We start from the raw sequence: 24,531 nt of genomic DNA on the forward strand, positions 1-24,531 counted from the left end.
CTTTACATGGCCTTCGAAGGATTTTATCGGCCCTTGCCAGAAAAAAAAGGTTCCTCACCCCTGTACTAGTGGGAGGTATCGCTTGTGATACCCTGCAAACTCCCCTGGTGGCTCGTCACACATGATACATCATATGCAGTTCTAAGGGCTGCGATAGATATTCATGGCAGCCCAGGAGAAGGACCTGCAATATGACACTTTTCATGCAACCTGTCACAACAATGGGGGCCTTGAGATTGGTCTTGCTAAACAAACACTCCAGCATGAAAAAGGCATACAAATGTTTGTAGTAGCAAAAAATAAAAAATTATCTATCTATCTATCTTTTTTTGGGGGGTAGCAGAAGGCACTTTGCCTGCGTAGCATTTGTGGTATTCTAATATTTAGAGGGCTAATGTATCGGCAGTAATTATTACAAACAATTTTATTGTATATAAGTGTAGCGTAGTTGTACTTACTACTATATCTTCCTCTGTGACCCTTGGGTGCAAATTATTTACCGTCATTTTCGTTCCTTCTAGGGGGCTGAAAACAGACTTTAAAACAAAATTATTGTTAAAAAGGAATCATCCATAAACCGTACATTTTGCAAAGCATTCAATTAATAACTAAAGAAACTATTCATTAATAGATCCTCATGTGTGGGCATACCAAGCCTTTCCAGTTTGCTGTGGCAAAGTAATGTTATAGGTTAGCGGGAACTTTTCACAAATATTGAATTGCTGTAGGCTGGTATAAAGTGTTTTAGAAGATATATGTACATCACAAAAAAATGTTAAATTTTTTTTTTTTTACATGAAATGTAGAGAGTCAAATAATTGAAGTATGTAAACTATTTTAGTGTGGCAACATCAGATCATTACTTGTCTCCTATTTAGAATTTAAATTACTAAAATGATTAAGGTTTTGTACACATTAGAACGACAGGTAATCTACCCAATGTTCGGGACAAATTAGTTCCATCCCGGATTAGTTCCATCCATTCGAATTTGCCAAAAAAACAGTGCAATGTTAAGAACTGAACAATCTCTCTTTCCAGCCTTTATTACACTGCACCACCTTACACAGTTATATTCCAACTGGCCTTGCAGAATGGCCAACTAGAAGATTAAGGGGGGTATTCAATGTCAGGGGAACGGCTGTCGAGCAAGCTCGACAGCCGTGCCCCTGTCCCGTTCTCGCTTGGCTCGACTGGAGCTTGGCAGTCGGGATTCAATGTCCCGGCCGCCGAGCGGCGAGAAGGGGGCGTGGCCGCGAGTTGATGACGGAAGCCTATTTCCGGCTTTTCTCGGCAGAACGAGCCCGACAGCTTGTGATGTACGGCTCGTTCTGCGGTGAAACCCTGTTCAATGCTGTCGGGGAAGACAGCATTGAATAGGGCCCCGCAGCCATCTCCCCCGTCGGAAGATGGCCGGCGGGAGCAAGACTGTGTTTGAATACCCCCCATAGTGTACGAACAGAGACCGTGCGCAGGCCTAAACACTGCACGATAATCAATTTGTCATACTGATTTGCCCAGAAATGACAAATTGTATAAGTGTGTACCCAGGGTATGTCAGTATATTTCTCAAATCACATCTAGGAAGTGACAGAGGATAGATGGACTGAAAACAAAGGATATGGCATATTCTGTATAAAATGCTACTAGTTATCCTTGCTATAGCATAAAGAGAGGCAATATTATGTAAGACCTAGGCTATAATAACAGAACAATGAACCATTGATATGATTATGCTATCTATGTGATTAGAATTAAGTTTATGTATCAAACTATTGCTTGTAGCTTCAGACTGCAAAAACGTATTATGAATAATAATTCTGGCACATTTCACTGCACATAATAGCTTATTTCAGGATTATAAATGTAGGAAATTTGTGCAAAATATCATTTGGACCACTGATTTTGGACACAAGCACAGTTCATTCTCACCTCTGTTGGAGGTGGTACGGCTGGTAGGGCCTCCTTTGTAACAAGAGTACGTGACATATTGGTCAGGGTTTTATTCCTTAGTAAAGGTACTGTTGGGGCAGGCGGTGTAGCACTGGGAGCGGTGTACGTATCATTCTGTACCACTTTAGTGAAAGGTAATGGTTGGCCAAGTGAAAATGGGTTGCCCAATGTTCCTGGCTATAGGGAAAAACAAAGCAAAAAAAAGTTACATTCAGAAAGTATACCTACATTGTGGCACAAAACTTTTGTGGCATAGAAACCCATGCAGGAATGGGACATTGGTAAAAATGTACACATTTGCATAAAGGAATTTGATTTGAATTACTAGAACCAGGCTTCTCAGGTCTCAACCACCATAAAGCACTCACCTATAAAGCAAATGTCTGACAATCTTGGCTAAAAAAAATCTGGCATAAGACAATGAGACTCCCTTGTTATGAAAATCCAGGCTGCAAGTCACACTAAAAAAAAAAAAAAAAAAAAAGGATTTTCGATTCCTCTACCACCTCCCCTTATTCAAATGTAGCGCTAAAGGGCTATTTTCTAAGCGACCTGACTTCATTTGACAAAATCGCTTAGAAATTAAACACACACTGATGTGTGTGTATCCCATAGCGATGCATGGCCCCGCACATCACTATTGCCAGGAGATATAGAACCAGCCTGCTTGATACATTTAGTCAGATCACTTAACAAGAGACTGCACATCTCAGGTGTTTTGTGTAGTGGGCTATAGATCAGCAATCTGCGTGAATCTCCCATTCTTAAATTACTTGCTTAACTTCAATCTCCCATACTGGTGCACCTTGCTGGCACTTTGAGCCATCTATACAAAACAAAGGAGATGTGCAGTCTCTTGCTAAGTAATCTGACTAGATTTATCCAGCAGGCTGATTATACATCTCCTGGTGATAGCGACACTCAGGGGCCACGCATTGCTATGGGCCCCACACACACACACACACACACACACACACACACACACACAGAGAGCAATGTGTGTTTAATTTCAAAACAATCTAGTCAAATTAAGTCAGATCGCTTAGAGAATACTCCTTTATTGCTACATGTGCACGACCTATTAGGGAGATTTGGAGGGCCAGATATTCAAAGTTTGAGTGACCCACTCAAATATAGTAAAAGGGTACCGTTGCTGCAGGCCAATGAAGGCAAAGGGATTTTTTGGTACTTATATGTTAGTTGGGAGCCCACTATAGTTAGTACGCTCATACCTCCACTATCCATGTCGGCGTGGAGTTGATTTTATATAGTGTGGCGAGCGCAGAAGAGCCCGAAGCGTGGCGAGCGTAGCGAGCCCCGTGAAGGGACGCGGAAATCTAACCAAATAGCTTAGTGGGCGCCCAACATATAAGTACCGATTTTTTTTCTACATCTTCTTTATTAGGATATTTGTGCATAATTCTATGTATAAACTATGTACTAGCTGTAGTTTGTGCAAAATTTTATGTCAAGTCACCTTGATAAATAGGCCCCTAAATTACAAAAAATTCTACTGCTTCCTCAGACAAAAATCCTCAAAATATGGACTGAGGGTTGAGAACCACTATACTAAAGCGTACAACTTACTCTTTTCTGTAAAGTATTTGCAGCTGTGATTTTCATCTGTTTGGAAGGGATGGGAGCAAGTTCCATCTCATCCTCATCATCATCATCATCATCATCATAGTCATCATCATGAGATGAGACCTAAAAGACAAATCTATGAGTAAATGCACAGACAAAGCATGGGAAAATGCATATTACAATCCAACAAATTAAAAAAAAAAAAAAAAAATCACAATGAAAAAAACAAAAAACACCAGTACGGAGATTTAGAAAACACCACAATTCATGTTTCTTGGCCTCAGCCAGGATTTAATAGGTTATGCATTAAAAAGTTCAATGGTAAAGCATTACTTTGCACTAAAGTTATTTCAACAGGACTGAATCAAAGACGAACAAGTGTTACTATTGCACTTTCCCAGTCATCTTGCCAGCGCAGTAGATAAACTCTGGGAAAAGCAGTGTCTGCTCATATCGAAGCCTTTTTTAGTAGTAGTACGTTTATTTATAAGGCGCCGCAAAGTGTCCGCAGCGCCGTACATAGCAAACAAAAAAAACAAATTTACAAGGTAACGTACAGGGTGTGTTGAAAAATACAGTATAAATAGGGGTATAGCTGGTAGAACTAAAATCAGCATCAGTTCAGAAGTAGGTGTCAAAATTGTCGAGGAGACTGAAGATGAAGTAGAGGAAGGGAAGAACAGGACAGGAGCACAGGTGAGGTAATGAGGTAGGGTGAGTACGTGAGGAAGGAGGACCCTACTCATAAGAGTTAACATACTAAAAATAGGTGGGTGGACGAACGAAAAACAATAGGATAAGTAGGAACGGAGGGGAACGGAGGCAGGATAGGAGGATCAAAAGAGTTTAGGAGGAGAGATAGGCTAGTCGAAAAAAGTGGGTTTTGAGGGAGCGCTTGAAGGAGGTAAGGGAATCAGAAAGCCTGATGGGTGGCGGGAGGTTGTTCCAGTGCAGGGGGCAGCGCGAGAGAAGTCTTGGGAGTGGGAGGAGGTGATTAGGTGAGAGGTCAGTCGGGGGTCAGCGATGGAGCGAAGAGGACGGGAGGGAGTGTGGATAGAGATCAGTGAAGAGAGGTAAGGAGCAGTGGAGGAGGAGAGAGCCTTGTAGGTGGTGGTGAGGTGTTTAAAGAAAACTCGGAAAGGAATGGGGAGCCAGTGAAGAGATAGACAGAGGGGGGAGGTGGAGGTAGAGCGGTGGGAGAGGAAGATGAGCCTAGCAGCAGCGTTAAGAATGGATTGGAAAGGTGCGAGGCGGGTGAGAGGTAGCCCAGAGAGAAGGATGTTGCAGTAGTCAAGGCGGGAGATGACGACAAGAGAGTGAATGAGAATTTTGGTCGCATCAGTGGAGAGGAATGGTCTAATGCGTGAGATGTTGCGTAGGTGAAAGCGGCAAGACTGTAAGAGAGCACGAATGTGGGGGATGAAAGAGAGGGAGGAGTCAATGATGACACTGAGGCAGCGTGTTTGGTCGGTGGAGGTGATCTCGGTTTCACCAATGCTGATGGAGATAGTAAGAGAAGAGGGGATGTTCGGGGGATGGAAGATTAGAAGTTTAGTTTTAGCCATGTTTAGTTTCAGGAAGCGTTGGGTCATCCAGGCTGAGATGGCCGTGAGGCATTCGGAGACCTTGGACAGGAGTGATGGGGATAAGTCGGGGAAGGAGAGATAGAATAGGGTATCATCAGCATAAAGGTGGTAATGGAAGCCATAGGAGCTGAAGAGGGTGCCCAGAGAGGTGGTGTAGAGGGAGAAGAGGGCCAAGGACTGACCCTTGGGGAACACCGACTGGCTGCGGGGTAGTAGGAGAGGAGGAGCTCGGAGTGGAGACAGAGAAGGAGAGGTATGAGGTGAACCAGGAGAAGACTTCTTTTTACACAGTAAAGTTGTTTTACTTCAATTTTGTGCCAGAGTTGGTCAAGGTCTCATTTTTTTTCTCACTAAAATTAACTTTAAAAAAAAAAAAAAGGAAAATTGTTCATACTGTTGCTAATAAATCCCTAAAGTTTTATTTTGGAATAATCTGCTAGAAGAGGTTTTACTATGGACTTTATTAAAATAATAAAAATTAGATTACCATGGTGTGCTTATTACTTTAATTTAGCTCATTCAACAAACACTTTGATTTGTATGATGTACAATTACACCATGGGCCTTATTCAGATCTGAGCTCAGTAAAAAAAAAATTGGAAAATAGGTGTGCACTGCAGGTGGGTCAGATGTAACCTGTGCAAAGAGAGTTACATTTGAGTGGGGTGTGCTGAAACTGAAATCTAAATTGCAGTGTAAAAATAATGCAGCCAGTATTTACCCTGCACAGAAACAAAATAACTCACACAAATCTAACTCTCTCTATACAGGTTACATTTGCTCCACCTGCAGTGCACAGATTTGGACTGAGCTCAGATCTGAATAAGGCCCAATATGTGAATACAAAAAATGTTGCAGTTAAGCTCCGTACACACGGGGGATATATCGCTCGTGATGAGCGATATATCGCTCAGTGTCCCGTTTGCATCAGCGACCAGAGATGGTCGCTGATGAAAAAGAAACTGCCGGGGTGGCACCGCAGTGGAAATCAGCTGGTCGCAGGAGCATGTTCCTGCGACCAGCGATCACTACGGGGGAGATAACGGGAGCGCACACCCGGCGATATATCGCCGGTGCACACGCCCATCGCGAGCAATATGGTCGCTCAGCGACCATATTTCCCGTGATATTAGACAAAATCGCCCCCGTGTGTACACAGCTTTAGAGCAGTAAAATTCTGGAACTCATTGCCGTTGGGGGTGGATACATTTTGGCCACTAAGGTAATTCTATAGATATGACTTACTCAAGTCAGTAGTTACAATTCAGATAGGTTGAACTTAATAGACTAGCGTATTTTTTCAGCCTTGATTACTATGTTACTATGTAGGACTCCCAATCCTGCATTTGAACATACTAATCATATTACCTCTCAACCTCCGTTTCTCCAGTGAAAACATTCAGCCTGGTTAACCTTTCTTTGTATTCTAGTGATTCAAGACCTTTTACTAGCTTAGTAGCCCTTCTCTGTACCTGTTCCAATTAATGTATGTCCTTTTTAAGGTGCGGTGCCCAGACCTGAACACCATATTCCAAGTGTGGTCTTACCAATGCCTTGTAAAGAGGCGCTATCACATTGGCATCCCTTGAATGCATTCCCATGCCCGCTTTGCTTTTGCTGCTGCAAGACTCCTTGCCCTGCATGTTTTTCACATATGCATGTGAAAGCTTAAACCTGCTCTAAAGGATTTGGAGATGGCAAAGAGGCAGTGGGTGACAGGGAAAGCAGTGTGAAAGGCATAGGCTGACAGGGAGGAAGACAGTGACAGCGAGACACATCCTTCAGTGGGTGCTCCACTGCCCCCCAATCCCTTAAAAAGTAAGTGTGTGTGTGTGTGTGTGTGTGTGTGTCACTATATTTTTTAAAAATTACAATGTTACATATGTTGTAAGTCAAACAGTAGAAAAATAGAATTACCTGTTTTACGGGCTGGTGGTTGACCACATTTATTCGCATTCCCTTGACAGAGTTATTCAGACCTGAAATGGTCTTGTGTTGTGGAATCTGAAAAAGAATCGGGAGTGAAAAACTATTTTTTTTTGCTATTTTTCAAGTTCTGTTTCAATTAGATCCCACAGCTCAGAGTAGCAAATGAGTCAGTAGCGAAGGTAGGTTAGTTTACGTAGTTAAGGTTAGATAGGTTTTTAAAGACTTGAATGTTGAGTGAGATGCTAACAAGGTGCGGCGAGTTACCGCGGAATAGGATAGGTGAAGTCTTGAAGGTGGGAGCGAGAAGTGGTTACCAGAGGTGAGGAGAAGCTCCAAGGCAGATCTATGGTGAGAGGTACAGTACATTGAGATGATATTTAAAATATATTGGAGGAGGGATGCGTTGTTGGGGCTTTGTAGTTAAGAGATTAAACTGAATCAGGTAGCCATTAAAAGGATTTGCATATTGGTGCAGCAAAACATGAAACAGCAACAAAGGAGGATTAGTTAACTGCTGCACTTAAGATGGCTTGGAGTAAGGGGAATGCCAACTAGGAGGACGGTGCTGTAATCAGAGCAGGAAATAATGAGACACTGGATAATAGTTTGGACAGAATCGAGGATATGGAAAGAAGGAATTCATGCAATAGTTATAAGGTGGATCAACATGACTGGGGAAGTATGTGAGAAATAAAGCACAGGATAGAGTCAAGTCTAACCTCAAGGCAGGTAAAATACCAGTTATTCAAAATCTGCGGGATTTCTTGTTTACAGGGGGGCTTCAATTGTTTTCCCTCCCCATGGCTCCCAATAGATGGCAGCTGATAGACCAATTTAATTGCCACTCTGACCGAGTGTGAATAGTCGCGAGGGGACACATTTCACCTTGCAGCCTCCTGCTTTGGCAAGCTGTAATGAGCAAAGAATTCAGCGTTTGTGCACCCAAACACCACTTTCCATGCCATGCCCATTGGTCTGCTTGGGCATGAAAAAAAAAAAAAAAAAGAATGGAATACCTCCCTGCAATCTACTGTCACTTTAGACAGGCGATCAGGCATGATAAAAAAAACAATTGCTGAGTATGCAAAAAGACAGTGAATGTGTGAATACCATATAGTGTAGGGTCACACTATAGTGCGGCATGAAATAATGACACAGTAATGTGCAATGCATCCAGTGCTATTATAGAATCTTGGGGATGCCAGTACTTTTGAGGGAATGTTTGTATGCGAGATGTGTTAGTTGGTTAGATTAGTAAAAGAACTATAGATTTTTATTGATTTCTGCAAAATACAACTAAACATAAATATATAGTCAATTGGAGCACATGTAGTGGGAAAATGACGTTTTAGTTTAGGTAAATGCAAGCAAATCTTTGAAGTCTGATGATGCCGCATCACTTACCTGGATGGTTTTTGTGAGGTTTATTGCCGATGAACCTTGTGCCATAGGTGATTTAGCAGCTAATGTTGGAGCACTCCTCTTTAAACTTATCTTTTCACGAGCGTCCATCACTTTGATAGGCTTGTCTCCTGCCATGATCTGTTGCTTTCTCGAATTCAGCATTTCACGGGCGTCCTGCACTTTACCCCTTATGCGGAAGCGAGCATCTTTGGCCACCAACTTTTCCCGGGCATCTTTTATCCCTAGTTTTTGGCGTGCATCAGTCACACCAATTTTCTGACGAGCATCAAATGTTCTCTGAAAACTGGTGGCAAGTGGACGATTGTTCACAGATGGTTGGAGTCTGGATCTCACGTTTCCTATACCTCCCCTGTTACTGACCCTGGGTAGGAAGAGAAACAATTATCTTTACTTGGAACTTCGACTGATTCACATAACAAGCTAGTATGCGTATGGGGTAGCTAGTGGAGCGGGTGTATTAGGATTAGGCACTTACAAAGGGGTTAGGGATAGGCTGCAGGGGTTGTTAGGTTTAAGCAAAAGTGGATAAAGTTAAGGTCCATACACACTGGGCAATTTTGCATACACACTGAGTGGCTTTCCCTCCGCCCATCGCTGTCAGCGGAGGGCGGACTGCTTTGCATAGTGCAGCGCTGTGCAAACTCATCCACAAAGATGCTCATCTGCTGGTATTACCAGCAGATGAGCGGCTTTCCCGGCGACAATGTAGGAATGCGCATTACAGCTCATCGCTGGGCCATACATGTGAAGTTTGAGCGTCTTTCAGCTCAAAATCGCCCAGTGTGGATGGGCCTTTAGGGTCAGGATGTTATGACACTGGGGAACAGTCAATCTGTTGCCAGGATTTAAGCATACATTTTGTGCTCCTGATCATGAATATACCATGCTTATTTTTCAATTAACTCTAGTTGTTCAGATATGCATACATCTTTAATATTTATGAAAAATTAACCCTTTGAGTGCCAAGTGAGTTTGACAAAATATGTGTGAACATTGCCAAGCAACCATTTTTATTCCTCATAATGACCTGTAATGTTTATTTTGTTTACACATTTTTATTAAAATTTGTATAACAAATATGAGCAACGCAGTCATTTTTATCAGATATTTTAGCATCTCGTAGAGATGTTGGCACTCAAAGGCTTAAATTAAACAATGTTAAAAATAGTTTAAAAGATTTTTTATCTCTTCATTCTGATAAAATTTGATCCATAGAAATGTTATAAAAAAAACAAATGATATCAGTGTTGGGAAGCTATGAGAACAGTTTTTTGTAGGATTTTGTTTTGTATTCTTGTTGAGGGCAGTCCCTTTGCAGACTCCAACAGTAATCGGACATCATGTGATGATCCCACCTTTCTTGATAACTTTTTTTTTTTAATTGAGTCTTTTTTTTTTTTAATTGAGTCTTTATTTATATCAACATAAACAACAATCACATATGTATAAAAATTCAGCAAGTATAAAAAAATAGGATTTTGGGTACCTACCGGTAAATCCTTTTCTCGTAGTCCATATGGGATACTGGGCTTCACTACTATGGGGATTGAGACCTCCGCAGGAGAGACAGGCACATAAAAGAACTTTCAGTGTGGGTGCACTGGCTCCTCCCCTCAATCTCCCTCCACTAGTCAGTTAATGCAAAAACTGTGCCGAAGGAGAGCATGTGAGGAGTATGTGATAATGTATTGTGGTGAGATTCATCCAGCACACCCAAACGAACAAAAAACATATAAAAGAGGTGAATCTTAACAACTTAAGAGGACACCTGTAACTAGAACAAATCTATAGTCATATTTATCCTATAGAAAACAAGGCAATAAGCCTAACAATAAAGTAGGTCTGACAGCAGAAAAAGCCGCACTGAGGCGGGCTCCCAGTATCCCATATGGACTACGAGAAAAGGATTTACCGGTAGGTACCCAAAATCCTATTTTCTCTACCGTCCAATGGGATACTGGGCTTCACTACTATGGGGAGGTCCCAAAGCTACCAGAACGGGTGGGAACGTGCGGATTCTGCTGTAGAACCGCATTCCCGAACTGGGAATCCTCCCTGGCCAGGGTGTCAAACTTGTAGAACTTCACAAATGTGTGTTGCCCTGACCAAGTTGCGGCCCTGCATAGCTGCATTGCCGACACCCCTCGAGCAGCCGCCCAAGAGGTACCTACAGACCTGGTTGAATGAGCCTTTACTGAAAAAGGAAGCGACAAACCAGCTGATGCATAAGCCTGCTGGATAGTACATCTTATCCACCTGGCAATGGTACGCGTTGAAGCAGGTAAACCCTTCTTCTGCGCATCATAAAGCACAAACAGGCTGTCCGTCTTACGGATCCTAGCTGTGCGCTTGACATACCCCTTAAGGGTGAGGACCACATCCAAGGTATCTGGTATATCTGGGTGTGTCGCGCTAGAAGGAACCACAATAGGTTGGTTTAGGTGGAACCCTGACACCACCTTTGGAAGGAATTGTGGTCTAGTCCTGAGTTCCGCCCTATCGTTGTGGAACACAAGGTAAGGGCTCCGACAAGATAAGGCCCCGAGTTCGGACACCCTCCTGGCCGAAGCTAGAGCCAGCAGAACAACAGTCTTCCAAGTGAGGTGTCGCAGCTCAGACTCTTCCAGTGGAACAAACCGGGCTGATTTTAAGAAAGTAAGAACTACTTCCAAATCCCATGGTGCAGTGGGAGGCACAAAGGGGGGCTGAATCCTCAGCACCCCCTGTAAGAAGGTTTGCACTTCCGGCAAGGCCGCAATCTTTTTCTGAAAAAACACAGATAGTGCGGAGATTTGGACCTTTAAGGAACCCAATCTGAGTCCCTTATCCAGGCCAGCCTGAAGGAAACGTAGCAGACTGTTTAATCGAAAACTGGCCGGAGGCAAGTCATTCTTCTCACACCAGGCAATATATCTGCGCCATATTACATGATAATGAGCAGCCGTCACCGGCTTCCTGGCTTTTATCATTGTAGTGACGACAGAGGGATGGAGACCCTTGTGGACTAAGATCTGCCGCTCAACCTCCAGGCCGTTAAACGTAGCCGCTGTAAGTCCTGGAAGACGAACGGGCCCTGGAGGAGCAGGTCTTCTCTTAGGGGCAGACGCCACGGGTCTTCCACTAGCATGGCCTGAATGTCCCCGTACCAGGCCCTTCTTGGCCAGTCTGGTGCCACCAGTATGGCCTCCGTCCCCTGATGCCGGAGCCGCTTTAGCACCCGAGCCAACAATGGGAGAGGTGGGAAGAGGTACACCAATTGGAAATCCCAGGTCCAGGTGAGAGCGTCCACCGCTATCGCCCCTGGGTCTCTGGTCCGTGCACAGTACATTGCTACCTTGTGGTTCAATCGTGAATCCATCAGGTCGATCTGAGGGAGCCCCCACAGATCCACTATGGCATTGAACACTTGAGTGTGAAGGCCCCACTCTCCCGGGTGAAGATCGTGACGACTCAGGAAGTCCGCCTCCCAATTGTCGACCCCCGGGATAAAAATGGCAGACAGGGCCTGGACATTCTGTTCCGCCCAGGACAGAATTTTTGACGCTTCTCTCATGCAAGGCATGCTCTTGGTACCACCCTGCCGATTTATATAGGCCACAGTGGTGGCATTGTCCGACTGGACCTGGATCGCCTTTCCCTGTAACAAAGGAGCTGCCTGTAACAGGGCATAGTAGACCGCCCTCAACTCCAGCTTGTTGATATGAAGGCCTGACTCCAGTGGAGACCATCGACCCTGTAGGCGGACTCCCTGTGTCACAGCTCCCCAGCCCCTCAGGCTGGCGTCCGTGGTTACCAGAATCCAGTCCTGGATCTGGAACCGTCTGCCTGCCAACAAATTGGATGAATCTAGCCACCACTGTAGCGAGATCCTGGTTCTTGTTGCAAGGCCAATCCTTCTGCGCATCTGCAGGGGGGAGCCGGACCATTTTGTCAGAATATCCAATTGAAAAGTCCTGGAATGGAAGCGGCCAAATTGTATTGCTTCGAATGAAGCCACCATCTTGCCTAGAAGCCGGAGGCAAAGATGGATCTGTACCAGAGGTGACTGTAGGACCTCCCTGACCAGCTGTTGTATTGCAGTTACCTTTTCCATCGGCAGAAAAACTCTTTGTTCTGATGTATCCAGGATCATGCCCAAGAAAACCATCCTCTGGGTTGGAACCAGCGATGATTTGGGCATGTTTAGGATCCACCCGTGGTCTCTTAGAACCTGTATGGACAGATTGAGAGCACTGCTTAAAGCCTCCGCCGACCCTGCTTTTATTAGCAGGTCGTCCAGGTATGGCACTACATTCACCCTTCGGAGCCTGAGTAGTGACATCATTTCCGCCATTACCTTTGTGAAAACCCGCGGGGCTGTCGACAGGCCGAAAGGTAACGCCCGGAATTGGTAATGGTCGTTCCCCAAGGCAAACCTGAGATAGATTTGGTGTGGGGGCCAGATAGGAATGTGTAGATAGGCGTCTTTGACGTCTATAGAGGCCAGGAACTCCCCTCTTTCTAGGCTGGCGATCACAGAGCGCAAGGACTCCATCCTGAACTTGAACACGCGCAGGAAGGGGTTCAGTGACTTTAGATTCAGGATGGGTCTTACTGAGCCGTCTGGCTTCGGTACCAGGAATAAGTTGGAATAATATCCCTGGCCCTGCTCCGTGTCTGGCACCGGTACAATTACCTGAGACTGAAGCAGCCTGGAAATGGCCCCCTGAAGGAGCACCTGATCTTCCTGGGATGCTGGAAGTGCCGACCTGAAGTATCGTCTGGGAGGGGGTTTGTCGAATTCCAGCCTGTAACCTAGAGAAATGAGACCTCTGGCCCAGGAATCCAGACCCGAGGCGTCCCACACATGGCTGAAATGCAACAATCGCGCTCCCACCGCGAGAGAGTCTCGTGGCGGGAAAACCCCGTCATGCTGCAGGCTTAGAGGAAGTCGCGGCATTTGGACGGTCCTGGGTGTTGGAGGTGTTAGGCTTCCTAAACTTGCCTCTTGTGCCCCTGCTGGCATTGGAGGCGCCCCTAGCCTTGGGGCGAAATCTGTTCCCACGAAAGGACTGCTGGGAAGCACCTGTGAAGGTACGCTTTGCAACCGTGGGGGCTGATGGAAGGAAGGTAGATTTTCCTGCCGTGGCTTTGGAAATCCAACCGTCTAATTCACTGCCAAACAGCCATTCTCCTGTAAAGGGAATACCCTCCACACTCTTCTTTGAGTCTACATCTGCAGACCACTGCCGCAGCCACAAGGCCCGTCTGGCTGAAACCGCCATGGCTGAATTGCGCGCGTTTATTGCGCCCAATTCCTTTTGTGCCTCGCACAGGATTTTTGCGGTATCCTGAATGTGACGCAGGCTGTCCCCTATCTGGGCCACAGTCATGTCACCCAACAACCCTTCCTGAATCTGGGTTGACCAGGTATGAATAGCCTTGGCCATCCAGCAGCTGGCTAAAACTGGACGCTGGGATGCCCCACTTGCCGTATATATGGACTTGAGGGTAGCTTCCAGCCTTCTGTCCGCCCCGTCCTTAAGGGTGGATACCCCTGGGACTGGTAACAACACCTTCTTAGAGAGGCGGGAAACAGAGGAGTCCACTACCGGTGGCTCCTCCCATTTCTTTCTGCCCAAAGGTTCAAAAGGATATGCATTAGTGAACCTTTTTGAAAGAGTAAACCTCTTATCAGGGTTTTGCCATGCAGCCCTGAAAGCAGTTTCTAACTCTGCCTGCTCAGGGAAGTACACTGGCTGTTTCTTCTGAGTCATGAAGAAAGGATCTCCTTCTGTGGATGCCTCTACTGGGAGATCTAAAACATCCCTAATGGCCCTGATAAGGGGCTCGGGACCATGCACTGCCGTCTCAGGAGCTGGTTCCTGCAGACCCTGCTCCTCACCCTCCTCCAATATGTCCTCATCGTCCTGTGTCAGGATCCATAGCAGTAGCCTGCCTCTTTTGAGGCTGTGCGGGCGGAGGAGGTACATTTTGGGTATGGAGAATATCCACCCTGGCAGCTAACATGGACAATTCCCTCTGAACCCTCTGCGTTTGCTGAGTGTTAGTGGAAAGCTGTGAAGCCACAGAATCCAACAAGGTCTTTATGTTGGAGGCCCACGCAGGCTCCTGCTCGTCTGCCTGCGACTGCCCCGCAAGCTGTGGGGGAACCCCACTGATCTGTGTGTCAGCACTACTGGGCTGTGGTGACATACAAGCCTCACAAGTAACCTGGGACTGTGACTTGGGCACAAACTTGATGCTACACACCATACAAGTGAACTTTTTCACCATGATGAGATAGTACTACAATGTCTGTAGTAACAAACACAACCCCCACGCAGTCACACACGTGCACACACTGCTGGATGGGTTTCCTCTGAGTGAAAACAGACTATGTGCTTGCTTTATGCTGTGTCTGTAACTAAACAGTGGGGAAAAAACAGAGCAATTGGGGAGCCAAGTGCACCCTTAACCTGAACTCACAGATCTGGGTGAGCTGGTAACGCTAAACACAGTGATATAAACAACACAGTGTCTGACTAAGCTAGATAGCGCAGCAGCGCTAAATCGCTATAAAAAACCTGCTGTCTCTGCCGTGCTGCAAGTACCCGGATCCACCACGCCAGTGAGGAGCCCTGTAATGGAGTCTGGCAGCGTGTGAAGAAGCAGGAAGTGACAGCGCGCGCCCAGCAGAGCTTGGTCCCGCTCTGAGTGAAGCCCCGCCCCCTTACACGGAGCTGGCGCTTACATATAATTATACTGACATTATTAAAGGTGTAAAATATATATCATACATTATACCCTGAGGCGTGTCCCTGGTGGTCCAGCGGCAGCACCCCTATGCCAGTTATCAGACGCGGTGTTCACGCGGTCCCTGCTGGAGAGCCGCCATTACTAGCCGTCGTCTTGCCGCACCAGAAATGGCTGCGGGGACCCCTTGTGGGACCCCCAGCCTGTACTCACCACCGATGTCTTCAGACCTGTCAGGGGTGCGCGGCGGCTAGGGGACTTGCTCGCTACAGCGCAATGCTGTGCGGTGACAAGTCCCACGCAGGACTGGATTGTCCTGTAGCAGGGTCAGCTCTGCACCTGAAGAGGTCGGGGACTGACCCTTCCCCTGACACCCACGAAGCAGGACAGCTGTGTGGTCACCACAGCGCCCCAAAATAACAAACTTGAAAATAAATGTGGAAAAAACTCTGGAGCATCCAGAAGCACTGCCTCTCCTGAGGCACATTTTTCAAAACTGACTAGTGGAGGGAGATTGAGGGGAGGAGCCAGTGCACCCACACTGAAAGTTCTTTTATGTGCCTGTCTCTCCTGCGGAGGTCTCAATCCCCATAGTAGTGAAGCCCAGTATCCCATTGGACGGTAGAGAAATATCATGTTTTACCATATTTGATAACTTGCTTTGATTAAAGTGTCATCTGGTGTCATTTCAGGACTTCAATTAGGACCCCTGTTGGATACTAACCTACCTAATCACTGGACAATTATTGCGTGATCTGACTGTTCAAGCCAGCAGCAGCCAGAGCATAATATCCTGTGGATTTGGACTCTTGCCATTGAAGAGTCCATCTACTGGACCAGTGCAGGTTATACATCACACAGTGACTATCCCTTTTATGGTTCTGAGGGTTTTTATGACTATTAAAATAATTTACCGATTCCCTTGTCCTTTTAACCATTCTATGGGCAGTATTCAATATAAAATATCGCCGTGTGCAGCGAATCCTGTTTAGGATTCGCTGCACACTAGCTGTGTTCCGGAGGGCTGGCTGCCACTCGCTCTCCCTGTATTCAATGGAGGGGCGAGTTGCCCCTCGCGGCGAATCTTAACCCCTGCAGCGGACGAGCGTCCACGGCAGGGAGCCGTGTGACGGTGGCAGGCAGGGAGATTGAAGTCTCCCTGCCTGCCCCAGAACTTTTGTGGAGGGGAAGAGGGCTCCCCGGGACCCAGGCAGCACAAGCTGCCCCCACCCCAGAGCAAGCAGGGGACTGGGTATAGTCACTGCTCCCGATCATGCATATGTAATGATCAGGTGCAGTGAATATATGAATATCTAATGAGCGGCTCCCGGCCCCCTGCTGGCTGCTCTGGGTAAAAAAAAAAAAAAAATTTTATTCAAATATATATTCATGTGCTATAATATAAGCACATGAATAAAAATAGCATGCCCCTTCACAGAATAAAATTCCTGATTTTTTTTTACACCAAAATTAAAACAAACAACCTTTTATTTTAATAGTTCACATTCCACTTCTCCATGAAAAGATGGAGAATTGCTACATGGAGAGACACGGCGAAAATCACTCAGAAAGACAGTGAAAAGTGCACGTTGAATAGGGTTGCTCGCTTTTTCAGAGCAAAAGTCTCTGTCCAACGCGAGAAAAGCACAAACTCGCCATAAAACATGGCAAATTTTTCTCATTGAATACTACCCTATGAGCGCGGATTTTTTGTTCTTACTTGAATATCCTGGTGGAACCTTTTCCTCTGTTCCTTGCTTGAATCTCCTAGATTGGTCAGGAAGTTATTTAAATGGCTGTGCAAATAGGGTGCCGGATGCGATCCCGACTGTCAAAACGCAGACAGCCCCCCGCTATTTTCCTCGTGGGGGGCTAATGACTGTTGGGATCCCGACTGTCGGAACCCCATACCACACCCGTGCAAATAATATATTTCAATACTCATGTTGGCACCTACTTTTTGAAAATTGTTTCAATAAACCAAGTTTTGATATGGAGAAGTGGCAGTATGATGATTTTTCTCTCTCTCGATTAAGGGCTCATGAATGATGCTGGGTTCTCCTACACAGTTAGAACTTCACTTGGAGGCCATACTGTTTTCTTCCAGTGCTTTTGTTTTGCACAAATATCCCATAAGCAAATGTGACAAGGTAATTTAGTATATCCACTTTGCTGCCCAAGATGAAACTACCATTTTTAAATCGACACAAACAGATCACTGATGCGGTGAATAAGCAATTTCACATTGATATTTTAAGACTATTCTTTGGCAGCAACTATATTCAACACATGTGAATAGCGCTGGGAGGAAGCTCCCTGCACTATTCTAATCAGCGCGCTGATAAGTTGGAGAATGCCGGTACTCGTGGGTGTTTAGTCTCAAGTACCAGCATTTTCCAACTTAAGTGCCTCGTGGCGTTGCTGGTTGCGCGGCCCTAGTTTTGTGGGATTTCCACTCGCATGCCAGGATGGGTGCAAGCAGAAATACACTAGTCGGCGATAATAGCACTCTGATTAGAATAGCGCCTAGAGCTCCCTCCTGATGCTATTCACATCATTTTGATTAGAATCAACCCCTTTAAGTTTTGTTGAATGAATACTTTTCCCATTGTACGTAATACGCATTTTAAGCCCCTTTTAGAACTATCCAAAAAGAGCCGCCAGTCTTTTGCTCAATATTCTGGTAAGCTCTACAGAACTTTGGGAATATGGTTGCAAAACACAAGATTGTTATCTTGCCTAAAAAGTAGCAGTATGGCTTCATCTCTATTTCGATCCAACGTTATAGTAACATCGGGAAGTCTGGATGGTAAGAGCTCAGCTCCTTTTTTCAACAAATTCAAGTCACAAATTAAAATCTTTTAGTTATTTTTGAGAACATTTTTTGGGAGTACTGGAACTTTCTTCAAACTCACATTCATCTATGTTGTCACTTACACTGGATGAAATGAACATTTCCACATCATCACATTCAACTTCCTACAAAGAACTGAAGGATGATACAGGTAAATCTTCGCTATCTGCGATTGGTTGTTTTGCAGAATTCATACTTGGGCATTCCCATTTGAGTTTGTTAAATTGATTCATACCCTTCACATTTACAACACATACATAGAAATCACTTTGTGAAGCACCCAATTGCCTTGCTGGCTTATATGTTTTCCAAAATAAGCATAATATGCTTGTTTATGAATAGTTCTACTTTTCTTTCTTTTACACTATTTGCCACAATTATTTTTAAAACAACAAAAAAAACCATCAAGTCCACTGTCTCCAAGAAGAACTCCTTTTTATGGTAAAAAGGTTTGGTTTCACACATTCAGTGCTAACTCCCAACAAAAGCCAAGAATGTACTTAATAAAACAAGCCCAACCTGTGAGTAATTGGTTATAGTAGGAAATAGAACTGAACAAAAGAACAGGAGGTGTGCTAACTGTCACTTGTTCCTCTCCCGCGCTCCTGCTGAAAGGAGGCGTGGCTGGGGTCTGATGATGTCCCAGCAGTGCACTGCCATGCCTTCTCCCAGCGTTAGTGCAGACATATGATGGCGTTGCGTGTCAAATGTGACTACCAGCTACATTATCACAAATAAATAATTATTGTAATTACTGAAAGAAACTAAGTCAATACTGTTAAGTGGTCTAGACTAGAAAGATACTTCAAATGGGTAAAATAAATAAATTTCAGAATTTCTTCATTAAATACTAAAGCCACTTTAGGTATAGCTAAGATCAAATGTGAAAATGGGACCTGTGAGTACTCGCACACATCTTAAATCTTTGGAAAGAAAATATTGATATATTTTTGTTCTCCTGGATGCTGGGATCATTCTTTTGACTGCCAGCATATCATATGTATCCCACTGTATGGCCAGCTCTGATTTCTATAAGCTAAAAAAAAGGTTTAATGGTGCCCACTTGCGTAGTCAATTTTGCAAGGCAAAAGTATGTGCATGCAGGTATTTTTAAACTAGATCACCTGAACCCTGTACTTAACTATTGTAGTGTATCCAAAATCTCATGTGGTGCATATTGCACAGTGTGTGCAGTCCAAATCGCACCTAGCACATATATCACTGCGTGTGGGCACCATTAGGCCCACGCATTTTAAAATATTATAGTTCAGCAAAACTATCAATCCCATGCAAATGAACTTTAAGCCGTGTAGACATGGGGCAATTCATCTAAATCGATTATGACTACATAGTCAAAATCGCTTACAATGTGTACCTGAACCACTCCGTCTGTACAAAGTGGGCGTTAGCGAGGCCAGATCAAATAGACACTACAGGCAAGAATATTCGGTACTTGTTTCCTAGCACGGCCACAATCGGGAGTAATCGTGTACCTTAACTTAAGGTACACGATTAACGCGATGGACCAGATTTCCTTTGAAATCAGGTCCATTTTGCCGACAAAGGCAAAATTGGGTCCATCGCGTGCATTAACATGGCACGCAACGCGACAGACGCGATGGACCCGTTTTTGCCATAGGGTTCAATGTTAAAATATTTTTAACATTGTAATCGTGTCGGTCTTGTGCCATTATAATGGCAGAAGATGCGATGGACGCGATTAAGCACATTTTACATAGCTAACAATGGGAAATGGGCCAATATGGCCCATTTCTCATTGTATATGCCCCCGTCATGCCTATAAATTAATGCCCCCCCCCCCCCCATTGTGAGCAGCACCTAGTGTTCCCGCTAGGCTGTTTTAGCGGGGCGCTGCGCCCTGCCCCATTTTTACAGGGCAAAATACGCCCTGCCCTGCTAGCAGCACCCTGCTAAAACAGCGTGGTGCCTGCCCATGCTGTGTGCACGGGGAAGCGCAGCGCCGCCTTAGACGGCGATTCCCAGCGCTTCCCCGGCAGCACGGTAACTTCGGCGGTGCCGGCCCCGCCTCCTTTAGTGATGGCGACGGCCGGGCCCGCCCCTTTTCGTGACATCGCTGACCGGGACCGCCCACAATTGTGACGTCGGTGGGCCCGGTCTGCCCCCCTTGCGCTGCGGCGCCCTCATTTCTAGAGGGAACACTAGGCACCCCACGATTGACGCCAACCTGAAGCGTGGCGAGCATAGCGAGCCCGCGAGGGGTGGCGGTACGTGTCCTCCAACCTTTTCATACCCCTACTATCCATATTCCGGCGTGGAGTTGAGAATATAAAGTGTGGCGAGCGCAGCGAGCCCCGTGAGGGGACGCGTATACCTGTGAAGTAATGCATGTCCGCTCGCCACGCTTCAGGCTCGGTGGCTCTCCACACTTTATATTCTCAACTCCACGCCGTCGTGGATAGTAGGGGTATGAAAAGGTCGGAGGATGCGTACCGCCGCCGCTCGCCACGCTTCGGGTTGGCGTCAATCGTGGGGTACCGTTCACAATGGGGCCATTTGGGGTCTGGGGACAATTTCACATTGAATCCAATGTAAAATAGGGTCCCAGGGACCCTATTCACATTTGATTCAATGTAAAAATCGGGTCCATCACGTCGGTCGCATGCGATGCGACCGACGCGATTTTTCCGACCCGCGGTGTGGCCGTTCTAGGAAACAAGTACCGAATATTCTTGCTAGACACTGCAGTGTCTATTGAGATGTACGCATGGCCTGCTGCTGACTGATCTCCACTAGCGACTGGGAGATTTTGACTTATACCACTTTCAGACAGCCGTGGCCGAATAACCCAGCATTTGAAGTGACGGGTTATTTGGTTGTGTGCGGTCAGACCCCCTTCATACAGGAGAGCAATTCTCTGGGTCTAAAATTTAGACCAGGTAATTTGCTCAATTACAAAAATACCACAAAAGTTGGAACATTTTCTACTTGCATGGACACCCTGCCTACAGATTATACACTACTACACCAATCGCATCCATAGGACCAAGGTAGTAGACACCCTGCCAACAGTTTTGACTAGATTTTTGAATTATTTTGACAGTTTTTGTACACAGGAAGATAAAAGGACATACTACTGTATAGAAGTTTCACACACCATGATACATAAAATTAATTAGAGTGTGCACATTATACAGTACTTCAGTGGTAGAGAGACATATACCTATTTAAGTGCAAGTATCCTAGAACACTCTATAACCGGCATGTACAACCTGCGGGCCCTCCAGCTGTTGTGAAACTACACATCCCAGCATGCATTGCCATAGTTTTAGCATCCCCTAATATCAAAACTGTGGCAAGGCCTTCTGGGATGTGTAGTTTCACAACAGCTGGAGGGCCGCAGGTTGGACATGCCTGCTCAATAACATCTACTGTGATGCTCTAAATAATGCCTAATGTACTTGGAAATATGAATACATGTATTATGAAGAGTTTTTATTGGCAAAAAATGAACCCATAAATCTAAAAGGCACCCCCCCATACACTAGGGCAATTCACCTACAATTTGGGCTTTTTTTCATGCAATTGCGGCTTTCAATCAAATGAAAAGCATCCAATTTGCATGAGAATGACAGCAGGTCCGATGTAATGTGTGCCCTTCACACCGGAGCCTGCGAGTCGCACCGGCTGCAAAAGCAATCTGTTGGATTGCTTCCGAGCCGGGCAGTCTTGGTTGGAATCGCATATGATCCTGCCACCCTGGAAGGTCCCAGGCAGCTCAAGTGGTGATAGCAAGCATCTTTGCCAAGGGGAGAATACACCCTAGTGTAGCCGCATCTTAATTTAGAAAGCAATTATGTTGGTGTTTGTGCCTGTGCAACCATGCCATTTACAAGAATCGCGTATTGCAAAGTAAAAAGACATCTACAATAATTGGGGAAATTCCCTTATTTGACAGTGAATGGGTTGTGTTGTCTGCAAAATCCAACATGTTGACAATCCTCGCTTTGTAGAGTACCCAAAAATTATTGAAATCAGGCACTAAAAAAAAAACCCTCATGTAGGATTTTGTCTAGAGCCCAAGAAATAGCCTAACGAATCAGTATTTGGAAACTGCAGGGTAAATTTACAGTCAGCATTAAGAGTACATTTAATCTTCACTTGAGGTAACTATATCTCCTTAATAAAAATTACATAAATAATACATAAAATGTCCTCATGCAAAACAGAAGCATATACAAGCAACTTAAAACTACAGTATTGACTGAATTAATGAAAACAGCAGAAAGGGCTAACACACAGCACAGGGCATGGTTACACAAAAAACACCTTCAGGGCTGCAGAACAAAAAATGTTGCACTGTAGGTGCATTAGAACCACAACCACCAGCATGACCTCGCAACAACGTGCATGATAGCACAGTACATGTAATGCACAGAGATGAACCATATTGACAGCTCTATAATGGACTCCATCGCTGCTTTAAAGCCCAAACAGCAAGTGCATATTTTATAGGCCCAACCATCAGTACCACAGTAGCAGGCAGCACACAAACGCTTAACGCCGACCAATAAGAATACAGCGGCCCGGACCGCGACGCCAATCGTAAGTGACCGAGGCGGCTTTACGAAACGATGTAATTTGCACCTATGGAGAGATAACAGAATAATGCAACAGTAATCTTCCGTTACCTGCTGTACATCCCGGTGCCCGCGGACATTCCCCGTTTCCTGATGAGTTCATCCAGCGACACGTCGGCCATATTCCTCCAACCACACAGACCCACACCACCACAGCCGCCACAGCAACTGGAAGAAAGTGGGCGGGAGCACGCCAGCAGGTTACGTCATCACGTCCCGTTGGACGTGATGTCCCGTATGTTTGCTACCATCATGCACTTCTTCAGAATATATCATTTACATATATTTGTGAACTGGTTTATTACTACGCATTTTGCGCTGTATTTATAACTAACGTAGAGAAATTGAACAAGGTTACGGAGTAAATGTTAAGACACACACCAATATATCCCGTTCATGATCATTAATCACAAATCGCCTTTATATGTTTAAGACTGGTCGACAGGGTGATAGCAATCGTGTGGCAATCAGAGGTTATGCCTTAAACTAATGAGTAAGGAAAATAACGAGCCGGGGTAACGCCTGGTTCCTCACTACTCATGTGAGAAGAATTTTTGCACGGGTATAGGTCGCCCCGTGGAGGATCTGCCTACTTTGCGGGACCTTCAGGTGCTGCGATCTTCCCGATCCCTTTATTGGTATAACAACAGAAAATAATCTTGCACTGTTACTAATATTTAAGCACAAGTCAGTGCAGTCAGAGTAATAATGGGCCGCCGCTGCTTGGCTTTATTGATTTTTAATAATTTTTCCTGCACTGCCAAGTTTTTAAGTACATCTCAGTGCACTGCAGTCAGTAAAATAATTTGAAATAAAAATATTTATATCACTTGCGCACGCTCAGACGGCACCAGCATGGGGGCGATTCTATCTTTAAACCATGAAATGTTTACTGTTTTATGGCAGTCGGCAGAAACAATTCTGCAACCAGCCATCGATAGTCATAAACTATGAGATGGATAACCATCGATAGTTTTAGCTATCAATGGCTATACATTATCTTTGACTGAATGGCCCGTGGGCCAATCAGAATGTGGGGGCTGGGGTACTGGTTGTCAAGGGGTGGAGCTATGCTCCGTGCCCCGACACATTGAAAAAAAAAACAAAAAAAAAACTTATTGGTTCTCCTTTGCCATTAATGCAGGGAAATCATTTGGTTCTACCACATCGATGGCAAAAGTATTCAACATTGGCAATAAGCCATCAATGATTTCAAATCATCGATGGTTGATGGCCATCCCTAATTACCCCTAGACGCCGAAAGCCCACCATCAAATGATGGCTGAGCATCCAACATCAAATCTCTCGATGCAATGGTTATTTATATAGAACACACATATTCCGCAGCCCTTTACAGAGACTGTTTGAACATTCACAGCTGCACAGCGGATTACTGACACCATAACAGCTATGCTGGTTTTATATGTGCATCCAGTATCAGCCGTTAATGGAGTGGGTTTTAAACTGTTAATTGAGGTGCTATGACCCCGCTACCAAATATCATCTAGAATGCTAGAGTGTGAGAATAAAGGTCAGTACACACTAATTGTAGTCAGGGATGTCAACATCATGCCTCTCTGCATCATACCGCCCTCTAGTGGCCAGCACCCCAAGGCAAATGCCTAAAGCTGCCTAATGGTGGCGCTGGGCATGCAGCTCTTACAACTGAGCCAGAAGCAGCGGGCACACCAGTGCGGGGAGCAGAGGCAGCAACTGTTTGTTCGACATGCTGGAAGGTCAACAGGTGTCTAGGTTGACATGGCAGAATGTCGACATGAGTCTAGGTCGACAGGGGACAAGGTCGACTGCTGTCTAGTTTGACACATGCATTAGGTCGCCATGGGTTAG

At 45.2% G+C, this 24,531-nt stretch overlaps 1 protein-coding gene and 1 non-coding gene across 3 annotated transcripts in view; one reads left to right on the forward strand and one right to left on the reverse strand.

Annotated features, from left to right (window-relative positions):
- The window catches only part of POLDIP3 (DNA polymerase delta interacting protein 3), a 36,141-nt gene extending 13,225 nt beyond the window's left edge, over positions 1–22,916 (reverse strand). The window contains exons 1-6 of one of the 2 annotated variants that reach the window (XM_083156614.1): positions 22,735–22,916; positions 8,455–8,836; positions 7,039–7,125; positions 3,539–3,658; positions 1,931–2,128; positions 459–536 (exon numbers count right to left, since the gene is read on the reverse strand). In XM_083156614.1, coding sequence (XP_083012740.1) covers positions 459–536; positions 1,931–2,128; positions 3,539–3,658; positions 7,039–7,125; positions 8,455–8,836; positions 22,735–22,805 — 936 coding nt within the window. In that variant the 5' untranslated portion in view covers positions 22,806–22,916. The remainder of the gene's footprint in view (positions 1–458; positions 537–1,930; positions 2,129–3,538; positions 3,659–7,038; positions 7,126–8,454; positions 8,837–22,734) is intronic. The other variant, XM_083156615.1, reaches the window with a different exon arrangement.
- Positions 22,917–23,159: 243 nt separating this feature from the next.
- LOC146029987 (U12 minor spliceosomal RNA) lies at positions 23,160–23,309 on the forward strand. The gene has a single exon (XR_014455506.1). It is a non-coding gene; the product is annotated as a U12 minor spliceosomal RNA (small nuclear RNA).
- The last annotated feature ends 1,222 nt before the right edge of the window (positions 23,310–24,531 follow it).

This window comes from Crinia signifera, chromosome 8 (assembly GCF_055691185.1).
Source record: "Crinia signifera chromosome 8, ASM5569118v1, whole genome shotgun sequence".
Lineage (NCBI taxonomy): Eukaryota > Metazoa > Chordata > Amphibia > Anura > Myobatrachidae > Crinia > Crinia signifera.